The sequence below is a fragment of the Gouania willdenowi genome, chromosome 5, assembly GCF_900634775.1.
Source record: "Gouania willdenowi chromosome 5, fGouWil2.1, whole genome shotgun sequence".
NCBI classification, from domain to species: domain Eukaryota; kingdom Metazoa; phylum Chordata; class Actinopteri; order Blenniiformes; family Gobiesocidae; genus Gouania; species Gouania willdenowi.
In genome coordinates this window covers 39,512,808-39,525,357 of record NC_041048.1, presented here as the reverse complement: position 1 = coordinate 39,525,357, position 12,550 = coordinate 39,512,808, and the positions used below count along the sequence as shown (strand labels likewise).

The 12,550-nt window shown below is 46.7% G+C and overlaps 1 protein-coding gene across 11 annotated transcripts in view; it reads left to right on the top strand.

The window, feature by feature from the left end:
* Window positions 1–3,378: 3,378 nt before the first annotated feature.
* The window catches only part of LOC114463167 (uncharacterized), a 41,116-nt gene continuing 31,944 nt past the window's right edge, over window positions 3,379–12,550 (top strand). For 2 of the 11 annotated variants that reach the window (XM_028446491.1, XM_028446489.1), the window contains exons 1-14: window positions 3,379–3,572; window positions 5,857–6,344; window positions 6,472–6,904; window positions 6,984–7,102; window positions 7,228–7,673; window positions 7,759–8,083; window positions 8,161–8,932; window positions 9,021–9,236; window positions 9,305–9,531; window positions 9,605–9,870; window positions 9,950–10,192; window positions 10,285–10,780; window positions 10,868–11,189; window positions 11,282–11,352. In XM_028446491.1, coding sequence (XP_028302292.1) covers window positions 6,703–6,904; window positions 6,984–7,102; window positions 7,228–7,673; window positions 7,759–8,083; window positions 8,161–8,932; window positions 9,021–9,236; window positions 9,305–9,531; window positions 9,605–9,610 — 2,313 coding nt within the window. In that variant the 5' untranslated portion in view covers window positions 3,379–3,572; window positions 5,857–6,344; window positions 6,472–6,702 and the 3' untranslated portion in view covers window positions 9,611–9,870; window positions 9,950–10,192; window positions 10,285–10,780; window positions 10,868–11,189; window positions 11,282–11,352. Of the gene's footprint in view, window positions 3,573–4,379; window positions 4,503–5,856; window positions 6,345–6,471; window positions 6,905–6,983; window positions 7,103–7,227; window positions 7,674–7,758; window positions 8,084–8,160; window positions 8,933–9,020; window positions 9,237–9,304; window positions 9,532–9,604; window positions 9,871–9,949; window positions 10,193–10,284; window positions 10,781–10,867; window positions 11,190–11,281; window positions 11,353–11,444; window positions 11,481–11,572; window positions 12,359–12,550 lie in introns of those variants that run through there. The other 9 variants (XM_028446493.1, XM_028446485.1, XM_028446488.1 and 6 more) reach the window with 9 other exon arrangements.

Here is a 12,550-nt window from a genome sequence, read left to right as displayed (position 1 = left end):
GAAGTGATTAAAATCATTGGGATGATAGTGTAACGTAAATGTTGAGCCATGCACAGATGTGTGTGTGTGTGTGTGTGTGTGTGTGTGTGTATGTTGTGATATGTAATTTAAAAGAATGTGTGTGTGTGATGTAACCAAACATATTGCATGTGTTTTACTGTTTACTTGTTGCTTGTTTCACAGTCGTTTCTCCATTGCATGGTTTCCAGGACCCTGGGGTTGGGGGGTAGTTGTGTGTTTGCACACACACACACACACACACACACACACACACACACACACACACACACACACACACACACGTACAAATAAATAAGTGCACTCGCAGGCGAGGAAACGTGTGCAGCCAGAGCCAATCGCTGCACACACAGCCAAGCAGACACGGACTGCAAACACATGAGTGAGAGAGGAAGATAGTTTAGACCGCAGAGGGGGGAGGGGCGTCTGAGCAGCCGCTCACACCAACATACTAGCAAAGCTCTCAAGTCTCACTGTTTGGGCCTGATGTGAGTCACTGATGTGTGTGTAAGTGCACGAGCCATGGAGTAGCGAGTCTCTCTCTCACACACGCACACACACACACACACGCACACACACACACACACCTCCGGTTCCGGCTTCATTTAGTCTATGCAGCAAACTGACCTGGAAGGCAACGCAAAGAAAACCTTCAATGTGGAAGTGAGATGGGGACAACAGATGTAACCCATTCTCCTAGAAAGAGCACCTGTAGTACATGTTTGACACCCAACATCTTGAAAGGGAGGACCTTTAACATATTCAGACCCCTGAGGTCCAACACCGGGTGCAGATTACCAGTTTTTTTTTTTTTTTGGACGAGAGTAGCGGGAAAAAAGCCACCTGGATTCAGCAGGGCGTCCACGGGACTATAATGCCCTTGTCCAGCAAAGTGTGAATCTCCCGAATCAGGGCCCTCTGCCCTGCGGGGTGAAGTAGCCAACCACGGCGGTGCTGAATACCTCTGAAGAAAGCATGAGAAGCACCCGGTACAGTGTGGTGATGGGTTGTCTATGAAGCCCCACCAACTGCTGTCATATGCGACTGGCCTGAGCCGTGTGTTCCAAGGCCTCGGGTGCAGCCGAGTCGAACAGCTCTCCAGGAACCACTGAGAGACTCCTCCGAGAGGGGAGACTACGCCAACCAGACTTGACGTTGAGTCTGAACCTGTGTCATTAGCAGCCGCCCCAATTCTGTAGATTGGAGGGCAAAAGCCTGCATTGATGCTTCAATCAATCCCTGTGTAGACTTATCCAAGATACAGCCTCAATTGAAGCAGTCAGTCCAAACGACAGATATGACAGGGTGTTCCCGATGCGACTCATGCAAGCTCCCATGGCAACATCTTGCAATCAACTTATCTGTGATACGCCACTGCAGTTGAGGGTAACGTGCATTGGTCCGCAGCGTCTCCCCTCGCCGCACTACCAGTGAAGAGATAGCCGGTTCCACCGCCGGCATACGCCCCAGACCATAGTTCCCTGAGTCCTGCATTGCAGCCAGTGCCCTTCTGTCAGAAGCGAGCCTCAAAAAATGCATTGGTGTCTGTCCAACAGTCAAGCTCTTTTATATACTTCTCTGAGGGAAGGACCAAAGGGAAGACACAAAAGACTGCCACCGAAAGAAGGCAACAGAGGGGGCTGCTCCTGCCCGTGGCACATCCATTTCCAAGCGTGCAGTGCCATACATATTGCCGGATGAGAGGCCCTTCCGTTAGCCAACCATTCCACCTTGATAGACAGTTTCTGAGGTTTTTAAAAAATCCAGCAGTTACCACACTGAAAGTTAGCAGCTGGGTCAGCTTGATCGGAAACACCACTAGTGACCCAGTCAAAGCACATACACTACCCCAATCAGGTATTAAGCCACGGGCCAGGTCACGTAGAGACGCCATCAGTGGCCTTATAGTAATAACCAACTCAGCAATAAGCTGAACACAGCAGAAATCTGCAGGGAAGAAGGACGACATGAACAACGATGGAGAGGAGGAGGAATAAAAAAAAGACAACACTGACTACAGATGAGAATAAATCCTACATAAAAAAGGACAAAAAATAAATAAATAAATTTGTAATTGTGTTCAGAACAACCTAAGACTGTTTGACCAGAGAGACAAGCTTTGATGTGAATTTTCTGTGTTCAAAACAAGGGACGGGTACTAGATAAGCAAACTGCTTCTCTCGTCTCCTTTTTCGGCATGTACAAAACAAAAAAAAGAAATAACAAAACTTCTGTGAATGCAACCATGTCGGAAATAAACTGAAGAAATAAATAAAATAAAAAATATATAAATTATTTTAGTGCCTTAGGTGCACATTAGGCAGCAAAGTTAACAATGTGAATCAAAACAATATATAAACAGAAGACAGAATATTGCTTTCTCACAAAGAGCAATTGCTGAGTACGGCTGATAAACTCAAACCATTGTGTTTATCAACCACAAAAACGACCACAAGAAATTGGTATAACCTGCTTTACTCAATCCAAAAACAGAAACAAGATTTGTATGTTATAACAGAAGAATGTAATTTCTATCCCATAAATTAAATCATACTGGAACAGTTTTGTAGCTGATATAAAAAGTTTGGTCAATCCCCAATAAGTATCTGATCACCAACAAGGTAAAAGAAGTGTCTTTTGAAATATTACATCGGTACTACCCAGTCAACCATTTCATGACCAAGTTTAAAAGAGACATTGATATAAATTGTTGCATTGTTGGAACCCAACCGGAAACAGTGCAACACCTCTTCTGGTCCTTCTCACACTCAAGGACTTTCTGGAAAGACTTCAGTCAATCTATCATTATCCATCTTTACAAAGACTTTGCACTGAAAAGGGAGGATATTGTCTTGTGTGTGTTGTTTTTTATTTATTTTTTTAAAATAAACTTCTTGATTATTTTGGCAAAATATTACATTCATAAGTGTAAGTAAGCAATCAAAAACCAATCTTCATTCACTTTCATATTGATATAATAAATTACATAAATTTCACTTAAAAATCAGAAAATAAAAAGACTCAGAAAACCATTTACATCTGTATGGTTTTTAAAATGTTTGATTGTATGTGAACCCCCTTAATTTTTAATTTTGCAAACAAACAGTATGCAAACAGAATACAAGGTGTCTATGCTCCCATTACTATTGTTTTTTTTTTTTTTTTTAATTTTTAATTTAATTTAATTTAATTTTCTTGCCTTGTACCCCCTTTTGCTTGAAATGTTTGTTTTCATTCGGACGACACATTCATGTTTACCCAGAAGTGAAACATATTCAGCTTTTACTTGAGTGTGAGGGGGCGCTAGCGCACTAATCTGTTCATTTACAACCTATAAAAATCAGTAAAAGAAGACCACATGGCCCAATGGTCAGGGCTTTCAGCTCCGGGGCTGAAGCTGGATACTATTGATCATTTTGGACTTAATTTGTGTTGCAAAACGTTTATTTTTCGTGGTATTTCGGGGTCCGGTTTTTTCCCCCTCTCAACAACCTGTGACGGAGTGTGTGCCCACGGAGGAGATAGAGAGTCCCACACGGCAACCGGGAGGACAGGTAGCGACACACACACATCAAAACACGCCCTTAGCACCCGCAAATAAATCCTTTATAACAATGCAGAGTACAGAGTATGTACACCTCTTTGTACATCCAACCTTGATTTCCTTGACGGGTTTTTTTTTTTATTTTTAATTATTGTTATTAAATTTATTCATCAAACATTACATTAAGACTCAAATAATAACACTTTGCATTAATTTGGTTTATTATTTAAAAAGTAACTGCTGTAATTGTATTTCAACAGTTTTTATATATAATATATGAATTGACTATAGAAGGTTTATTGTAAAAACAAACAAAAAACAGATCAACAATTTCGCCATAAACAATGTACCAATAGAATAGACATGTAAAAAAAAATATTAAAATACATTAAGACAAATAACATTACTTGTGTAATGTAATTGTCATTTGGGAAAAAAGTGACAACCAGGTAAGATGTCATGATGTTTTCATGTGAGCTCCGCCCGCTCACGGTGATTGACGGGCGTCCTCGGAGCGGCGGCGCTCGGAGGTCCTGCGATGCGCGGCCTCGGTCGCTGGGGGGCCCCCGAAGATTGGCCCGGTCCCGTCTGAAGTGAATCATCGGTTCTCCCTGGTTCTCCTTGGTTCTCCTTAGCCTTCCCGATTCTGGTCGCTGATTGGCTGAGTGCTCAAGCGCTAACTGCTCTGATTGGTTGGTTCTCCCTAGTTCTCCTTAGTTCTCCTTAGAGGAGGGCGGGCTCAGATTCTGCGTACTGTTCTGATTGGCTCGTTCTCCTTAGAGTGGGGGCGGGTCAAATAGGTTTAGTAGGCGGCCATGTTGCCATTGCCCTAGTTTGCATTTGATTTCCATCAGATCTCAAGCTACCGAGAGAAAAGTTACCTTTTCAATCGTTTCCCAGAACGTTCACAAACTTTCAAAAACTTTGAAAAACCATCCTGGTGAGTAATACATGTTTTATTATGTCAATTTTTGTAATCTGGGTATTTTACCGCCTTTTTGTTAGCTTTAATATCGTGAAATATGTAATGAAATGGACGGAATTCATGTTTAAACTGTCTAAGACCGCTGAAAATATGTTGCTTTGTTCCGTTTAAAATACCAATTAAAACTGTATTTCACGTTTTTTAACACTGGCGAAGGACCTTGTCAAATATTGAATGAAACTGTAATTACTACTGTATTAAACGCTGACCTGACGGCCAAAAAAAGCAAAAAAACCAAATGTAAAGCATTTGTATTGTATTCCATTTATCCATGTATTCAGTATTTAGTTGATGTTTAGTCATATTAAATAGCTGTAGTTAAATGGATGTTTATTAAACATTAAGCCTTAAACATGAATGAATAACTGAATGCATTTTTAGAAGAAAAATACCACTAACGTGATTAATTTTGTTAAATTAATTAATTAATTAATAATTGAAATAATTTGAGAAGCATATCAATAAAACAGAATTCAGAAGGAAAATAATAAGTTGCCACTCAAAAGGTGTAGGTGGAAGTTCAAAGAACTTATAAGAAATCCTACCCCTCCTTTGTCATTTTATAGTGCTGTATTTACACGATTCATATTCATAAAACAAAAAAATGAGAAGCATAACTAGATATATTATCGTTTGTTGCCTTAAAAGTAAAATATATGAAAGGAAACTGGAGAACTAGAGTATAATGTATTAGCGTTTATGGTTGTACAAACCAAGATAAAAGAAAAGGCAAAAACAAAAAACTTTTATACGTGTTCCTCCACACCTCAACACAGTATGTTAAATGGGGTAAAATAAGGGTAAAGCTTTCTTATCAAGGAGATATTTTTATTTGTTCATTAATGCTACAATTTTTGCTGTTTTGATTTTATAAATGTGTGGTTTTAATGCATAACACCAATCTTGTAATAATACCTGTTTTTTTAACCACATTATAGTATTATTTAATGTGTGAATTGTCAAGCTTTTCTCTCTATCACACAATAGGCTGGTTTTTTCCACAGCTTGACCTTTGAAATTATGCATTTTCACAATAGGGTTGCTAAACAATAAGATGTAACAGGGACATCTTTGAACAAGACAAAACTCAAGATAGAATGGTCCTTTTGAAGTCTTATCTCGTGTGATGACACCTCTGCATCTCCTTGGTGGGATGGGAAATCTTAGCTTCAAAGAGTCTTCAGAACTCGTTCAGTTCAGTTCAGTTGTGTGTGTGTGCGCGTGTGCGTGCGTGTGCGTGCGTGTGTTGGGGTGACCTGGGCATTGTTAATTTTAAACAACTCTTCTCTGCTTAATGTCTTCTTATTAGAAAAATGGACTACATTCCAAATTTCACCTGGTCTGACTCTGGAGAAATCATTCTGAAGCCAACACCGGATGCGCAGGCCTATGCCCTTCAGGTGCAAGCCCGGAGCATGCTGATTGGTGGAGTGAAAGGGCCCGCCAGAGTGATTCAGGATGCAAAGCTGCGTGTCCACCATGGCCAAGGTGATGTGGAGGATTCCAACCTGCTCCTCAGCCAACATGACCTGCAGTTTGGCAAATATCGTGGCCAGACCTTCTACTGGCTCCTTTGCAATGACATGGGTTACGCTGTCATGATTGCGGCTGCTCATCTGAAGGAGCGTCAGGCTGGCCGTGATAACATGAGCCACACAATGCTGAACAAGGACAGCCTATGTTGCTACGCCAAGCTGTTCCCAGATGTCATGCGGGCTGTTGAGCAGAGGATGCTGTCCGATGGCTCCCTGATTCCAGCTTCCTCCTCAGCACTGGATCACAAGGTGGTTGGCTTTGGTAAACACACCAAACTCACTTACAAAGATTTTTTCTAATCTTCTGTTGCTGAGGTGCAGAGTGTGTTGATAAATACAAGGCAGCTCATGTTTCCTGCTGTCACCTGACAAACACTGTATTTGATTAGCTACAGGAACTGGCTCCGGAGGACCCCTGCTCGCTCAGCTGGTACAATGATGGACCAGCTGAGAAAGTACGTGCTGTGGAGGGATGAGCAGACGATGAAGGCCTCCTCCGCCTCTGCCTCCTTCGCCTCCGCATCTTTCTCTGCCAGCCCTTCATCTGTGGTGCCTGTGAATGCTCCATCACCCTCACCTCCTCCTCCTCCTGTGAGGAGAACAAAGAGGATCGCTGTCATATGTATCTTCATTCCTGTCCCTTAAACATAGGTGTCTTTTCCCAGCAACTTCTCAAAAAGTCATTTTACGTGGTCCTAACCCTGCATTCTGTGCGCGCTTTTATAGCGTCGTCGTCTGATGATGATGATGATGATGATGATGATGATGATGATGCGGCGATGGTGTCTGCTGTGGAGGAAGTGGAAAAGTCCGACCTCCCTCGTAAGTACAAATAGATAATTTCAGTAAAATAAACCTCCCCTCTTTGGTTAATGATTTAGCGACCCACTGTATTTTGCAGCTTTGACTACTCCTACACCTACTCCGCCGCCCACCACGCCTACTCCCGGCCCCACAGCACCACAGGCTCCACCTCCACCTGCAGTGTTAAGACGCACTGCTGGAGTGTCTTCCGCAGACGTGAGTCTTTGTGATTTGTATTTATTTCGTTCATGGTGACGGTGTTTTTTAAGCACGGACATGCAACACTCTGTAGGTGGCAATGATTTCTATTCACATTAATGATTTATTGATTTCCACCCCAGGTTTGTCTCCCTGATGCCTGGAGGGAGACGCTGCCCCCAGGACAGCATGCCTGGCTCAGCAGGGCTCTCTTCACCAGGGACTCAGCCGGAAAGGCAGCCCTGAAATCAGAGCTGCAGCTCTGGTACCACCCACCGGGACCACGGCACATCTACTTCCAGCCTCCAACCTCTCCTGAAGCCTTCTTCCAGCGTCCCTTCTTCCTGTGGATGCCGTACCGGGTGTGGCGCTGCCCCATCGTATGCCCAGTCTGCAAGCACAAGATGACCTCGTGTGGCATATATAAGACAGTGCGGCGAGTGCTGGACCGCGACGGCTGGTACTACATGGGCACAGAGTACCTGGAGTGCCGGAGCTGTGGGAAGAAGTTGGCCTCCTGGTGCCTCAGCATCCTTGGCCAGCTGTCGCAGGAGTACCGATCACAGTTTCCCGCTGTGCTCACATACAGGTAGATCTGGATTTCACATCGCTGTTTCAATGTTGTGATATGCGGAGTAGATTGAATAAATCTCCTCCTGCTCCTTCTCCATCAGGCTGGCCTGTGATCGGCACGTGCTCTCGCAGATGAGCGGTCGCACGCTGGGCAACAGCGCCACGAGGCTGTACACCTTCCTCCGTGAGGAGCACACGAGGGCCTGGATGACTCGCTGCGTGCACTACATGCATGCATACAGTCAGTTCAACATGCCTAATGTTGAGAGGCCCCCACCTGCCATGTACCCCCAGATGGATCCCATCCCCGGCCCGCAGTGGATCCTGGCAGCCCATGGCAATCATTGCTATGGGCGAATCGAGGAGATGCAGGCCAGCATCACGTCTGTTTACGGCTCGATCCTGAAGATGAACTCCACTAAGAAGGTAACTGTCATGACAGCACTTGAATACGATGGGTCGTGAGTGAACTCTGACTACATGCATTATGTGCATCTGTGCAGATCACCAAGAAGCTGGCCGGACACGTCGCTGGGACCGCCGGGTGGGTGACAAACGTCGGCAATGAGCACGGACAGGTCCTCATCTCCGTGCTGACGGTGGCCGAAGGCAACGGCCTGAAGGCCATGGCCCAGGGCCTGATGCGCCGGTACAAGCAGGCGGGGGTGGAGCCTCCCGTGGCGCTGTACGTCGACAGGGACTGCTGCTGCTCCAGCCAGGACGGACGCTCCGCCGCCGGGAGAATGTTCTCAGAGTGGTCCACCCTCAAAGTGAGGTTGGACATCTGGCATTTCATGCGCCGGCTGGCTGGCGTGGTGACCACCGACAGTCACCCTCTGTACGCGAACTTTATGCGCCCCATCTCCGCAGCCATTTTTGTCTGGGACCCGGAGGACGTTGCTCTCCTGAAGCGAGCCAAGGAGGCCGCGGTGCCCGGCTCCTGGGGCACTGTGTCGCTGAAGGAGATGGCTCGACACTGTCGGCGTGCCACGCGAGGCACGGAGCTCACGGAGAGGTACCTGGACGACGTTCTGGACGCGCTCAAAGATGCCACGGACACCATGGGCGTCCCTCTCCTCGACGCAGACCGCGTGGAGCCCATTTGGGCCATGCAGCGCCGCCACGTGTGCTGCATCCAGGACCCTCCTCACGTGCCTCTCTACCTCCAAACCGGCCAGGTGACCATGGGTGGAGTCAGCCTCCTTGTGTACCGCTGCGCCAGAGGTTCCACCTCCTTGGAGTCGTTTCACCTCCACCTCAACCGGTTCATCCCTGGTGAGTTGACACGACGACCGATGCGCTCTGCAGCCTCGCTCTCTGAATTGTCCCTCACCGATCTGACTTCTGTTGTGCGGTTTTAAAGGGACCAGTGCAAACAACATCCATTTTCAGCTCTACCTGCTGGAGGGGCTGACGAGGTGGAACGCAGACCGCAGCCGCGCGACCGTCCAGAGAGGTAGCCGAGGCCCACACCTCTGCTACAGCCCCCGGGAAATGGAGCACGCCAACCAGCTCTCGGTGGAGCTATTTGGGCAGCGTATGTTGGACGCACACTCGGATCCCTCGCGTCCGTACACAGGTTTGTGTTGTGAGAGAAAAGACGTGTAGAGGGGGGCGTGTCACTCACTTATTCACATATTGTTACAGGAGAGCTGATTGGAGTGGCCTATCTTTTCGCCCAGACTGGCCAGGTCCTGGAGGACATCCCAGAGGACACGGAGGGACCTCAGGATGAGCAGCAGGTGGATGTGATTGAGGAGGAAGGGGAGGACGTTGACGAGGGCTTTCAGGATCTGATGTTTTACCTGGAAGGCCTCCTGCAAAATCCAAATCTGCAGCCGCCGGCGTCTACGGCTCAGTCACAAACGGAGGAGGTGGGTAACAATAAATCCTTTATCGGTGCCTCCATCTGATCAACGGGACTGAGGACGGTCTTCTCTTCTACAGGTTTAAGTGGGCGATGATGGCACTCCCGGCTACCAGCATGTTGTCGGACTGGCTGAACGTCTGGTCCAGCTGCGCTTGCTCAACTGTGTTTCTCAGAGGCAGGCGGAGGAGATAGTGCAGTTGTGGCAGAGGCTGCCTGAGCGGGACAAAGCACCACTCGTTTTTCCACCCAGGTTCAGGGACCAGTTGACACATGGTCGGTTTAAAAAACCAAAGTCCTCCCGTGCGCCGACAGATTCACGGGCTGGGGTGGAGAGCTTGAGGAGGTGAGTGACACTAAACACACAGACACGTGTTTCTGCCCTGCATACGCACCACATTTACTTTTTTGTGTATCTTTGGCAGATGTCTCGGCAGTCAGGGGAGCGGACCAGCGCAGAGTCCAGGAGTCAGCCGCCTGGTGGAAATGATCTGCATTCTCCTGTGCAAGATCTTTCCCCAGAACCGGACTATATCTGGTGTTCGAATCAGCCGCTGGAGTGACATTGTGCGTAACTACAGGTTCATCAGGGAGAACGTGCTAAGTCACCCGATGCTCTCCACAAAACTCCAGCTGTTTGAGATCAACCAGAAAACACTGACGCAGTGGTGAGAAACACACACACACACACACACACACACGATGCAGCCTTTTGCTATTATCTGCTATGTGGATTCCTAACAATCATGTGCTCTACCAGGTTTAACAAGCGGAAGGCGCGTCAGGAGAAAGTGGTTCTCTGTGTTGGCCAGATGGACAACATCCCACCGCTGACAGGCGACCCTCAGCCTGCAGCACGGAGGATGGCTGCGCCTTTACACCACGCAGCAAGCGTCCATGTCAGCATCAGCAGCATCAGCACCAGCTGTAGTGCTGCCTCCGCCACTGCCACCACCAGTGGTTGAGCCTCAGACACAGAGGCTACCAAAAACCACTGCGTGGAAGCGGAAACAGTTGGACTTAAAAAAAGAGGAGGCTGAGAGGGAAGGACTGGCGTATGTTGGGAGGGCCAACTTTTCTTGCAAATGCCAATTGTGCAAGCAGCCAACGACAAAGGCATATGGACACAGCCGCTTCCATAGCAAAAAAGAAAAAACATGATTCACTTTTGTGAGGCAACTGCTGGGGGTCAAACTGTGGAAGAATTGCTGAGTGAGAGGAAGCGGGAGGAGGACCAGCTTTGATTCCTCAATAAGGTACAAACACGGCACCATAATGTTAACTTTGTCTATTTTTTTCATGGAATACACTGACTGACTGACTGCTGTTTCTCTTTTTCAAAGCGTGTCCATTTGTCATCCATTCCAGTCATACCGGTGGTGGTAATCTACAATGCTGCCCTGGGACATACTGACAGAAGCACGGCTGCATTTTTGCATCTACGGCCCCTATGACCACCACCAACATTCATGCACAATTCATACCCATTCAGACGAGGCAATGTGGGTGAAGTGCCGGATGAAGGATGAAGGTGTGAATACAGAGGTGTGAAAGCCAGGGCGGCCCTTAAAGCCAGGTGAAGCACAATGAGGAGACTCATTCATCATTGGAGCAGCAGCAGAGAAGGACCAGAGGACCACCGACGAACCCTGATTCCCGAACAAGGTACGACACCAACACCATAATGTTAACTTTTGCTGCTTTATCCATGAAATACAGCGACTCACTGCTGTTACTTATTTCTGCATTGGAATTAGATTCATTTTAAAGATGGACAACCACACTCTTTGCGAACCAGCAGGGACGAGCTTTTGCACTAAAAGAAAAGGTAACTATATAAGACTTCATTTTTAAAATAAACAACTTTATTTATAATTCTATAATTTCTGCACTGACTATTGCTGTTGCTAATTTCCACAGTTTTTTGAAACACGGCCAGCCAGACTGAAGAAAAAGGTAAATTAGAAGAATTCAGGTTGCAAAAGTTAAAATACATTTAATGTAACATCACTGCACTCACTGTTGTCCTTTCTTTTTTTCTTTCACAGTACTCCACAACAGAGCCACACAGACGGGAGAGGAGGCATCCGGGTGCAGCACCTGGAAACCTTTGCTGACGATGATGGCAACCATAAAACGCCACAGCATTTTAAAGGTCTGCCCCTATTGCAAGTGCTCTGTCCTCTCGTACGGGCATTTCATTCATAAGAATGAAATATACTGCGAGGGGACAGGGGAGACCCTGGGCCTCTGGCTTTACGAGAGGCAGGTCTCGAGGACAACGAGGTAGAGGTTGGAAACCACCTTCAACAATATGAAAAAAGGTATTGTCCCGGGGCCTGCTTCCAGGATGCACTGTCCTAAGTGTGGGCAGCAGAAGACCAGGGAAACGGGCCACACGATCCTGAGGTCGGCCAGGGCAAGCTTTTGCCAGCGCACTGACCCGCAGGGCAGAACGGTGGAGGAGTGGCTGACCCAGATGCGAGGTGGCGTCACCAGCCAGGACATGAAGGAGATGGCGCTCTCTGCTCGGCGGGTCCAGGCCAAGGCAAAGCGGGACCGGCAGAAGATGGAGAGACAGGCGGAGCACAGCGAGATGGTGGACAGAGTGGGCGAAGAGGCGAGGGCTGATGGCGTCACCAGGAATGCCGTCATCCAGAGGAGGCGAAGGGCACAGGCACGGAAAGTGCTTGATGACTTGTTTGGCCACAAAGCCCCTTCTGTGCAGGAGTAGAGTGTTTGCTGCGTGTGTGTGTGTGTTTGCTGTGTTTTTTATTTATCTATTTATGCGGGAGTTTTATAGTGTTTAACTTACTTTTTTTTCATTTATTTATGCGGCGTGTTTATAATTTTGTTTGCAGTGTTTAAGTTACTCTTTTTATTTATCTATTTATGCAGGAGTTTTATAATTAAAAAAAAGTGTTGTTTAAAACCTTGATTTCTTCTTTCTTGCTTCACATTGACAGTTTTGAAAGAATTTATCTGCTTTGTGAGTTTATTGTTAAAAAACAAACACAAAAGGAAAC